The 12,291-nt window shown below is 46.1% G+C and overlaps 1 protein-coding gene across 1 annotated transcript in view; it reads left to right on the top strand.

Annotated features, from left to right (window-relative positions):
• The window catches only part of SYNPO2L (synaptopodin 2 like), a 36,409-nt gene extending 24,601 nt beyond the window's left edge, over window positions 1-11,808 (top strand). Inside the window, exon 4 of the mRNA XM_019293480.3 lies at window positions 5,222-11,808. Coding sequence (XP_019149025.2) covers window positions 5,222-7,551 — 2,330 coding nt within the window. The 3' untranslated portion in view covers window positions 7,552-11,808. The remainder of the gene's footprint in view (window positions 1-5,221) is intronic.
• Window positions 11,809-12,291: the final 483 nt, after the last annotated feature.

Here is a 12,291-nt window from a genome sequence, read left to right as displayed (position 1 = left end):
CCAAGAGTTTTACCTTTACTTTGAAGTAAAAGAATATATATGCCTCTGCTTAACTGTTTGCAATTTAAATACTGATCAAAGTTTTAAAGGTTGAAACTTTCAACAGGGAAATACTTAGAAGGTCAATATAACCCACCCAAATCTCATTTGAAAGGACTTCAGGTATGTAAAGTATGAGACGTCTGTAGCCTCTTATGACTTACTGAGATATTTGCAACATTAGCCATGGAAAAATGACCTTGTCTAACATAAATAGCTGGAAGAACAAAATTCGAGGTGACCCCATCTGAAAAAAGCAGTTGACAAGTAGCATTTCATCACAGAGGAACAGGCTCTTTATCTATGGAAGTAGCAGAGTTCTTATTTTCTATAGTAATCGCTTTTCTAGAATTTGATCTTGGTAATAAAATTACCATTGTTTGTTTCCTAGAGAACAAGAACAGTATCTGACATCATGGAAGCCTGCTTGTTCAGTAGCTTGCCTGGGCATACATTAAAATGCTTTCTTTTAATAAGGCCTGATCTTGAGAAGATTTATACTTTTTATACTTCTCTTTACTGTAATTAGTAACAAAAATAATTTCACTTCAGTGAAACTTAGTTAAGAGGAAAATCTTCGTAGGCTTTGCTTAATAGAAATTTTTCCTTTTTGTAGATTTTTTTCCAACAGAATTCAGTGTGAACATGAAATAAGTGCTTTAGAAGTTAACAAAAAGTCTTCTATAGAAGTTATTCAACACACCAACAGAATTTATGAGAATTTTATAACCCTTCCTTTTACTCTTTTATCTATTCCATTTGAATGTTCTCACTAGAGACAGAGCTGTATTTTCATTCCAAAGGTATGTATCAATATTACAAGCTTTCCCCAAAGAGACATATATATACATATATCCCTATATGTGTAAATGTTCATCACGAAAGAGACTGAACCACTTTCATTGCTCTTGCTCTAAGAACCTCTGCATGAGGCATGACAGGTCTCTCTACAGCAATGTTGCCTTGCGGGAGTTGTCTTCTTGGCATGCAGCGATGGCTACTGGATTTCAGGAGGTATGGCCAGACCTTCATTTTTCCAGACTCTCTAACACTGGAGATAATCTGCCAAGGCTACACAGTTGCTAAGGCTGGGGCTGCTGGGAGGGAGAATCATGGGACAGTATCCCTTGGCTACAGCTCTGGGATTGTCTGACAGGAGCTATTGCTTGAGTACAGAAAGGAGCAGTAAGACAGGACCTAGATAAAGTGTGAAGAGATGCTGAGCAGGCCACACCAGCAGAGATTTGCAGACTCCCAGCACCATCTATTCCCTTCCTTCCCATCCACCACAGTCCTCACTATCAGCATCTCATCTTTCAACACCTCTCAGTCTCCAGTGCTGGAGCTCCAAATGGTGCTGCCAAAACACCACTCCCTGGTTTTCAAACACTCCATCACCCTCCCTGGGCACAGCCATGTTTTCAGTGTAGGTAACAGCCTCTGCTGTTTTAATTCAGCTAAACAACTTCACTGCAGGCATCCAGGATCCCGATGCTCCTCTGTTAAATGTTGCTCAGTCTTGTACACAACAGAAGTCTAAATCATGGACTGGTTCTCTTCAGACGTGGAAGAAAGTTGATATACACAGGAAATTAAAGCCTCTGCTGTCTCTTTTCTTCCTAATGTTTACCTACCTGGAGCTGAGTGCTCTCTGAGGTTTTCAGGCAACTAAAGTTATTTTCCTCCTGTGCAGGTTTCTTCTGCCTGTCAATGTTGGACATGCACACTGTGTTAGCTTCATCTCTTTGAAGGGCTCTTTGGCACAGAAATGCTGGACATCAGGGTATTGGTAGCACTAACTTGAAGCTTGCACCTTTCTAACCTGAAGCTTGCATCACAGAAGCTGTGAGAATATAGAGTAGATTTTCTTTTCTTAAAATAAAAAAGAGGAGTTTCTCCTTACAGGGAGTACAGGGTGGGGGAAAGAATAAGGGTGTTTAAGTGCCAGGTGACAATGTCCATCACACTGCTCAGTGATGAAGCTATGAAGACAAAAATAGACAGAGTGACCTCATGGCTTTCAGCAGCAATGCCTACGAGACAAAAGAGAGGCTTTAAAAGGCTTGTGGACTGATAGCAAAGAGCTTGGACATCTCAGAGTTTTGGTTCTGCTCCAGGAGGAGACTGCTCTGCTCCTCTCTCATTGCCTCTCTTTCTGTTTATGGGGAGTTGTGAATTAAACGGGCTTTGTGACATGCCCAGTTCTCCAGGTCTGGACTCTACTTTCTCAAGCTTGGATCAGCCTTATGCAGGTACAGATGTCTCTTTTATTTTCTTTTCTTTTTTCTTTTCTTTTCTTTTCTTTTCTTTTCTTTTCTTTTCTTTTCTTTTCTTTTCTTTTCTTTTCTTTTCTTTTCTTTTCTTTTCTCTTCTCTTCTCTTCTCTTCTCTTCTCCTCTTCTCTTCTCTTCTCTTCTCTTCTCTTCTCTTCTCTTCCTTTATTCCTTCTTTCCTTTCATCTCCTTTTTTTTTAGTCTACTCTCCTTACCCTATTCTTTTGCCTATTCTGATTTCATTCCTGCTCTTTACCTTCTACAAGTCATCTTAGGAATATTTCTCTTTCTGTTTTTTCTTAATATGTTGTGGAAGATTGTAACTTGACTAGCATGACCATTTTTCTGTTGGGAGGACTGGTGTAATTAGTCATGTGCTTTAGCCTTTGATGGGGAGAAAAGTAGGAAGAAGAGAAGAGGAAGGTGAGAAGCAGGTCCCAGAGGGCCCTACTTGCCAGCTCCTTCAGAGCACAGGTCAGTTCAGAGCAACTTTCTAGGGAAGTTGTACATGGATCCTAATGCTGAGCCAGGACTACAAGCTGGTGGAGTTAAAGCCAAGACCATCTACTGTTATGTTTTCTCTGACAGTATTTGCTAGCCCAGACTTTAGAGTTGGCACTTCCATGGTACTCTGCTGTCAGAAAGGGCTCTGCAGACATCACTTTGGATGGTGTAGCTCCCTAGCTGTTAGCTCCTGACACTAGAAATCCTCCTGTGAGTCACTCAGGCCAGAGTTTAAATATTCTGCATTTGACTAAGATTCTGTGGTGCTGCTCTTTCTCCTTATAAATTTGGAAGCAAAATACCACCAGGTGAGGTGTAGTAGCTTGTAGCAAGGTTGTTTGTAGCAACTTCCCTTATTTCTTCCATTGTCAACAACCTCTAGAGACACAGGTATGCAGATTTGTAAATGAAGTGGGCAGACCTTCTGGGACGGTAGTTTGTTTCCATCATGGAGAGCAGGTCTTTGAGGGCAAGTCTGTGACAGCCCTGAAGAACACTAAATCTACACAAAAACCTGAACACTACTTCAGCGTTGGTTCAGCAAGGTGGAGTCATTCTGTAAGGAAAGTTTTGCAGAGAGCCTTCACTTTGCAAATGCAAGTACAAATAGTGAGCAATTTCAGCATTGCTTTTCCTGTTTCCAGTTCTGGGTGCAAAGGAGAGGAATGGACTGTGCATCCACATGAGGTGATCTCAAACCGCAGAAGGCCCCTTGCTGAAATCCCAAAGCAGTAGCATGTGCTATGGAATGGCTGCAAACTTTGAGAGCTTCATGGAAGGATGACTGCTTTGCAAATCAACATTTGATTTTCAGCCTGGGCTGGGAGAGAGAAGCTCTTTCTGCTGTGGTTACACTGATGCAACAACTGTCTAGCCTAGAAAGGTTTTGGGAGACTGTATCCCTCAGGAAAACTAGTAAACTTCTTAACAAAGCTCCCTGTGCCCCACTGTAGGTGACTTTGCCACATTAGCAGGTTCCCACTGAATGAATGCTTTGTGATAGAATGATCAGAAGTGGCATCCTGAGAGGACTGAGCAGCTTCCATCATCTCTTGAGCTAATGCCATCCCTCAGCACTGCCTTGCACCTCTCCTCTCCTCTCCTCTCCTCTCCTCTCCTCTCCTCTCCTCTCCTCTCCTCTCCTCTCCTCTCCTCTCCTCTCCTCTCCTCTCCTCTCCTCTCCTCTCCTCTCCTCTCCTCTCCTCTCCTCTCCTCTCCTCTCCTCTCCTCTCCTCTCCTCTCCTCTCCTCTCCTCTCCTTTCTCTTCCTTCAGCAGAACATAATTTATTACCTCTTGGGAATGTCAGGGCTGGACAAGATGGTTTTTTGATAAATTATTAGATGCTTACAGTGGATGGTTGTTTCATCTATACTATGATGCAATGGAAAAGGATGAAATGAAAGACATCACAAATTAGTCTGTGGTTTAGGTATGTGGGGCTTTTCTTCTGTGTAAGGTTAGTGCTGACTTCCGCCACTTCAACAGTGATTCAAGGCATGTCTATACTTCCCTTAGGGCAAACAAGTTTCGTTTTACTATTGAATCTTGTTCACCACCTGCTTTCCCTGCACACAGAGGATACAATGTGCCTCCCATGGGCTTTACTGACCACAGAGCAGGTGGAAAATGATTATCCCACACTTTCATGACAGTGTCCCAACAGGTGTTGTCTTTTCCAAGCAAGCCTGTCTGAGTGGATGTCCTTCTGGCCTGACTGATCAGTTGTAGGGATCTGGGATTCTTGCTCAGGAGCAAATACTCTTCTTCCTTGCCAGGCATGGGGCACAGGGAAGGGACTGCAGCAAGGGTGAAATCATGCTTTCTTTGCCTCCTGCAGCGGCAGGGCTGCTGCAGAGCAGCAAACAGCCCTACACACAATGCTGCTGCACAACACTCTGACTGTAGCTGACGTTGCAGGGCTCAGATCAGGAGCAGCCCTGCTGTACCTGCAGAACACCTCTCCTTTTGCACACATGCAATCCTCTATATGGTAGGATCTCTACAGAAAGCAGGGCTCCACCTTCAGGGTGATAAATAAATGGTAAAAATTCCCACAAGCAAGGGCATGCACTGTAAAAAAAACATCAGGGACTCTTGGCCACATGCTTCAGAAATAGGAAATCCCAGGTCTGATGAGGAGACTTAGACCGGCCATCAGAGTGGGAGGAGTTCCTTCCCCCACCTGCATCGACTTCTATTGTGTTTGCAGGGAAAGAGAAAACTGCTCCAGAATTTCTGCCAACAGTTTATAAAGACACTATCATCAGCAAAAGTAGGAAAGAAAAAGAAGGGCAGGGGTGTGTTTCCTCCTGTGTGCACTAGAATGCCTAAAGCCATTTCACTTTACACCTTTGCCCACCCAACCTTTTCTGAGCTCTGAGACTGCCTCTTTCTATCTCTTTCAGAGCTCCACCGTCACGAGAGCATCCAGGAGAAGAACGTGAAAGAAGCCAAAACCAAGTGCAGAACCATTGCATCCCTGCTGACAGATGCACCCAACCCCCACTCCAAGGGGGTGCTGATGTTTAAGAAACGCAGGCAGAGGGCTAAGAAGTATACACTGGTAAGCTTTGGCAGTGTTGATGAAGACCGCTCCTACGAGGAGGAAGACGGAGTTTTTCCAACTAGTGAATCTGAATTTGATGAGGAAGGTTTCTCTGATGCCCGAAGCCTAACTAATCACTCAGACTGGGACAACACTTACCTAGACATTGAAAAGTACAAATCTGACTCTGAACAGAAGGAAAAGAAGCAAAAAGGTTTGAGTGAAGCCTCAGGTAAAGGAGCACGATTATTTGAGCAGCAGAGGGAACGGGCTGGGAAGTACATAGTTGAGAAAACTCCAGTGCAGAAGAGCCCAGAGCTTGCCCCAGCTGCCCAGCCAAAGCCGGGCACAGTGAACAGAGATATGCCTGTGCCAGAGAAGGCAGACAACATGCCCCTCAGCATCCACCTGGAAGGTGTGCAAGTGCCCAGCAAGCAACCAGCCACTGTCCCCACTCAGCTCCTGACTGCCCCCAGCCCCACTTTCTTCCCGCCTCCCCCAAGCACCCCTGACCCCTTCTCTGCAAGTTCAACAAGCATGTTCAACAGGTCTGCACGGCCCTTTACTCCTGGCTTTTCTGGCCAACGGCCAGCAACATCCTCTGTCATCTTTAGGCCGTCTGCACCCAAAAAACCCACTGAAAGTCTGGGTGGACAAAGCACAGTGGTTCCCCCTTTCTCACCTCTGGCTCCAGGAGCACCTGCCAATGCACCAGTGCCAACACAGCGTGGTCCAGTCAGCTCCTCCACATCTCTGTATATTCCTGCACCAGGAAGACCAACATCACCACTGGAGTCACAGCCAAAAGGGGGAGGAAGTGCTCCAGAGATTAAACCTTCTGCCAACACTTCCCGGACATCCACCACCTCTATCTTTCTGTCAACTCCCTCAAAGCCAGGAGGGGATATGGCCTCCACAGCATCCCAGCCACGAGTCCCTGGAACAGCCTCTTCTTCATTGTATATTAGTCCAGCACCATCACAGCACATGAGAAGCAGTTCCCCTGTGCCAAAACAGCCTTCTCCTGCCATCACTCCAGCAATACCACGACCTCCTTCTGAGCCCTTAACGTCCAGGGAGCAGAGGATTGCTGTGCCAGCTCCCCGCACAGGCATCCTGCAGGAGGCTCGCCGACGGGGCAACAAGAAACCCATGTTCAGTAAGATTGAGGAGAAGAAGAAGAATTCGCCCAACCCTGAGCTCCTGTCTCTGGTGCAGAACCTGGATGAGAAGCCAAAAGGTGACCATCCTGGGGCAGGCTTTGAGTCTGGGCCTGAGGAGGATTTCCTCAGCCTCGGTGCTGAGGCCTGCAACTTCCTGCAGTCCTCGGGCCGCAAGTTCAAGACCCCACCTCCAGTGGCTCCCAAGCCTCAGCAAGATTCTGGATTGGTAAATGGGGCCCAGGACATGCCTCAGCTTAAAGGCAAGGGGGCAGAGCTCTTTGCCAAACGCCAGAGCCGCATGGACAAATTTGTGGTGGAAACAACACCAAAGCCAGAGTACCAGCCCAGGACCCCCTCTCCATCCCCTTCTCTACCCTCATGCTGGAAATACTCACCCAACATCCGGGCTCCCCCTCCAATAGCTTACAACCCAATGCATTCCCCTTTCTATCCCCTGGCAGCCAGCAAATCTCAGGCTAGCAAAGCAGAAAGCAAAGTGAAAAAGGCACCTGGCCAGAAATCAGGGATAAAGGTTATTGATTTAATGCGCCACCAGCCCTATCAATTAAAGTCAGCCATGTTCTGTTTTGGGGATCCCCCAAGCTCCAGCACTCAGAATACTCCTGGTCAGCCAACCCTGCAGGCTAGCTCATCCTTCATGGCAGCCAAGCAGGTCCCTGTGAAAATAGCCAAGACCCAGGAGATTCGTCGCTTCTCCACTCCGGCTCCCATGCCAGCCTCAAGCAGCCTGGCACCCACTGTGCTTGTGCCCCGCTCAGCCACCACGCTGGATGAGCCGTTGTGGAGAACAGAAATGGCCTCTTCTGCCCCTGCTACACCGGCACCCTTCCAGGTGGAGCTCAGCCCCTCCCCTAAGCCATATCAGAGCTCTCCAGAGCCTGGACAGGTGGGACCTTCTCCAAACTCAGCCTCTGCCTCTCGGTTTCAGGTGGCCAGGCCCAAATTCTCAGCAGCAAGAACAGGGATGCAGGCCAATGTGTGGAGGCCAAGTTTTGGCCATCACTGAGGCAGGCACCCCTCCCATCCTGTCTGTGGCCCCGCAGAGATAGCGCTTGTTTTGTCTTTCATGTCAGCTCAGTACATTGGGATGAGTGACACAAAATGAAGAAAAAAACCTCAAAAAATTACTGCCTTTCTGCACCACCCCCTTTCCCAGCCTTCCCTTGGTCTCAGATGGGATACTTCATGAAAAGGCTTAGTGGCTGTGGCTACAGCAGGAGGAAGAATGTGAAGAGAGGGCATCCGTGTGGTACACAAAGACTGAGAACTTGTACACAGCAACAAAACACACCTCCAGAGGGGGTGAATGGCAGGGGTTGTCTCACATGGAGACACACAGGAAGCAGTAGTTTTCCTTTTCCAAGGGCTTTGGAGTCACCCCTGAATGGAAGGAAATTAGGAGACAAGAGCTTTCCAGGAAGAAAGGGCAAGAGATGGGTTTATAGGACAGAAGCCCCAGCTTTCCCATTAGACTGCTCTTCTCTGATCCTCCCAATCTGTACACGTTCACTTGTGTGCACACACACATGCACACAGCAACACTCAGCAGGGAGTGAAAGGACAAGTGGGGCTTCACCTGGGACATTTCTCCCAGACTTCCCTCTGTGGGGGCATGGGAAAGAAAGCAAGAGAGCAGAGTGAGCAGGGGTGTTTGCCCATGCACATGCGGGCAGTGTGCCCAGCAGCCAAGAGTGGCCATGTGTGCCTGTTCCTCCAGTCACTAGGGCTGGGGTAACAGGAGAGTCATCCTAGCTGCTACTAAATACCACTATCAGGTCTGGAAGTAGTTTTCCAAAGAGGGGCTTTGAGGAGACTTGGTGGGGCTATTACCAGCTGTGGGAACTGCAGAAGGAAGTGTCCATTTTTGAGGATACAGAAAGTCAAAGCTAAGCTCAGACAGTGGCACAAAGAAAGGCCCTGCAGCATTAGTTCCACTGAACAGGATATGGATGCTGTAAGTACAAAGGTGGATTGCATGGGAGAAGGTACAGTTGGCTTTAAAAGGAGGCAGGACTGAATATGCATTTGCACATGATCTTTTTGTTTCGTTTAGGATGGATGTGGGGCTAGATTAGAAATGGGTCATGGCATAAAACTTGCTTTGTGATGAGTGGAAAACGGAGGGCCTTTAAAGACATTCTCAGCATGGAAGTGGAGGTCAGGAAAACAGAAAGGTACAAGTAAAACTTCATACTAAATGCCTTAGGTATTCTTGTGGGGCCTATTTGGTAAAAACTGAAGTGCTCTGAGAATCCCAGAGGATCTGCACTCACATATACAGAGCTCAGTTTGCTGGTGATGCTGAGGTATAAACAATACTAGTTACTCCTTGAATGTCCCAGGCTAGCCTCCAGCTTAATCCCTACACTACAGGCATACAGGAAGAAAGCACTGCCTTCCCAAGGAAGAATTCAGCGTATTAGTAGGGACTCTGCATGTGTGTGTGCATGTCATCTATACTCTGGTTTACACACCCCCCTGCCATTTACTTTCTGTTTGTGGTCCTCCTTTCACAGCAGCCACTTTTCCAGCGTGATCCCACAAGTACACCAAGAAAGCATTGCTCCTGAAACATTGGCTCCAAACACAGCAGATGCCCCAGCTGCAGGGAAGGAGATTGCCACCTCTTTCTGGGTCAGGGTTGCCTAGGCTTTAGCTAAACCCTTAGGAATGTGTACAGGAGGCAGAATGAGGATCTCATAGCCCTCTCCCCTTGAGACAAGTCTCCACTTCATTAGGCTGGCTCCTCTCCTTCAAGCAGTAGCTGTTCTCTGACTGGACTGAGCACAAACTTTGGGTATTCAAAAGTGTAGGTTCTGGGGAGAAAAAAAGGCATGCAATTTGGTCTGCAGCAGTCTGTATGCAGTGCAGCTAGTGTTGTTTCACACAATCTAAGCCAACCTTCCTCTGCACAGCAGGAGCTAGCGATGTGTAGCTTTTTCATGATAGCTGGGACTCTACTTTCTCTTGGAGGCTCTAAAGTCTTTCGTTATGAGCACCTGGAGATTTTTCACGTGTGCTCTCCCATGAAGAAAAAGAAGGCTGGAGAACCCAGCTCTCATCATGGACAAGCTTGGGAGGGAGAGAATGAGAGTAAAGGAGAAGTAATACACAATTCTGCCTTTGAATCCTTCACACTCTGGCTGGACATTTTTGCAGGCCTGTGTTTGCAGTGCACATTCCTGGGGCCCCTGAAACATATAAAGAGTATGCTGGGGAGAGAGGAGGATGGAACTTACACCTCACTTGGCACACTATCAGCCATGGGAGAGGATTGTAAGAAAAGCCGTGGTAATACCTTGAGTTAATGGACAAAGGTGTGGCTGAGCCAGAAGAGGTGCTGCACCTGGTTGTATGACATAGGAGCAGCCAATCTGAACTGATGAGGAGATTGTTTGTGTCCCTGAAAAGCCCCAGAGAGGATGTCTTAGGAGAATCATCACCACAGAGTTAATTCAGATCACCGGAATCCACTTAGCTCCAGTGAAGGGGAGCAACCATGCTACAAAACCTCTCAGATGATTGCTTTCTCACTCATCCTGTACTGCATTGCATTGCCAACATTTCTGAAAAAAACCCAGACCTGTGTGCAAACTGAATCTCTGTGACCCCTTCCAAATGTAGAGGGAGGAATCTTCTATTTTATCTAGGAAAGCTGTACGAAGGAACTCAAGGAGTAGCAGTGCTCCAAAAGCTTTGTCTCTCATCTCCTTGGTGAGTGTTGTCTGTAACTGGCTAGTGATTTAAGCCATTAGCCTTAGACAGGCAAGCTAGCCCAGACTGAAAGCATTACTGAACTCAGGTGTAGAGAGGGGTTGTGTGGACCAGAGAAAGGGTGCTCAACATAATTCTGCAGTCAAGAAATAACCTCAGAAAGTCTGAATCTTACTCCCGTATCCCTTTCCCTCAGGCCCCTAAAGTTAAGTGCTCTCAGGGCATGAAAGTCTCAGGAAATTCATTTTGCCACTGGAAAAATAGAGAAGTCTGGCCTTCGTATGTAAGGGAGATTGCATGGGTTTAGTATTTTGGTGATCCCACTCCAGATTTCTGGGAGACAATGATTTCTGCTGAGGAGTGATTGCCAAACACCATTCAATGTTAGATGTCATGATCCAAGTGAGTGGAATAACTGCATTTGCCCCATCATTTCTGATAATGTAATGGGCAGGAGACAAAAAAAGTTAGGTTTGATTGGAGAAGAAATATTAAATGTAAGAGCAAGGAAAAGAACCAGGAGGCTGGGAATCCTGCATTTTACTTACATCCTTGGTTCAAAGCTATGTTTAGAAGCAAAACCAAAGTAGTTTAATGGATTTCAGCCCCTCACAAACTTTTCTGGATACTATGCTGACACAGGACTTGATCTGCAGAAGCAGAGGGTGTTGCAGATGAAGCCTACAGTGCTCATGGTGTATCCCAAATAAGGCCTGTAGCTGCAAGTAGCATGAGATGAGAAATAATACTGAGATGCATCTGTTAAGTTGTAAGGAAGAAGCCTGAACTTCTGCTGGCTTTAAGCAGCTCTGCTAATGTCTGCTCATGAAAATATTGTGGCTGGCCTGTGAGAAAGGTCACAGGTGAGGTTACAAGGAATACTTTTGAAACATGTAAGCTTGTCTTGAGCCTCCCCAAATGTCTAATTCCTCAGCTGTTGAACAAGCACAGACGTAAACAGTTGTTTGACAAGTTTTAGCTCCCACCTGCTAAGTTATAAGCTGCAGTGGTAGGCCAAACCCCAGTGTTCCCTTGTTAAACATTTGAAGATGTCTTCATGGGCTCTGATTTAAAACTGCCTATCATCCCTCCTCTCTAGCATGCTGCAGGCTACATATTGCAGCTATGGCAATTCTGGGGTTTTATCTTTTGCTTCAGAAGTAACAGTCCTTTCCCTCTCAATATATGGGAACACTTACCAGAGATAACCTCAAGATCCTGCAGCACCTGCGAGGAAGCATCTCAGAAGAGACTGGTGTGATGAGGAGTCACTGATCACCAGACATGAGCACAGTGTGAGGCAAGATTGTTCCTTGTAAAGAACATGCTCCCTTTCTGCTATAATATCCAGCACCCCCTACTAGACCCTTTTCCTAGAAGAGACCCATCAGTGCTCTGAAAATGGGAGCCCAGCAGCAGTGCTCTGTCTGGTGAAAGACGTGACCCCAGATGAACAGAGCTGGCATCTTTGTTTATGGAAATACCTTTTTTCCTTTTCTGTTTTGTCTTTTTTTTTTTTTTTCAATTTACAATCACTTTCTATTTGTTTGTGCAGAAAAATAAACTTGTGATATGCACTTTACATGCGGCATTTTGTCACTTTCTTTGTTTGGCACCCAGGAGGAGTTGCTATGTGTACATCACATGCATTTAGCACTACCAACAAACTGCTAAGGACAAGAGAATATAAGGAGTTCAAAAAAGGATGGGATGTCTCAGCAATAAAAACACCTAAGTTGGACTTAAAGCCCCTATACATTAAAAAAGCCCCATGCAAGCAAAAACTTAAGTGAGATCAAAAACTTTGGTACTACAGACTATAAAACACTCACTCACTGACAGGTTGAAGAAATTTGTGGACCAGCCTGAGATGTCCTACCCCATCAATGTCCCTCAGCCTATTCTAACCTAAACCCTACGCTCTGCTTGTAAATCCAGTAGCAGTGGAAGTTGGTCAGCTCTGATAAATCCAAATATAAACTTGCATTGAACAATTCAACTTAATATTAACCAAGATATCAGAAAAACAAGT

The sequence above is a fragment of the Corvus cornix genome, chromosome 6 (genome assembly GCF_000738735.6).
Source record: "Corvus cornix cornix isolate S_Up_H32 chromosome 6, ASM73873v5, whole genome shotgun sequence".
Taxonomy (NCBI): domain Eukaryota; kingdom Metazoa; phylum Chordata; class Aves; order Passeriformes; family Corvidae; genus Corvus; species Corvus cornix.
This window is presented reverse-complemented; position numbering and strand designations above follow the sequence as displayed.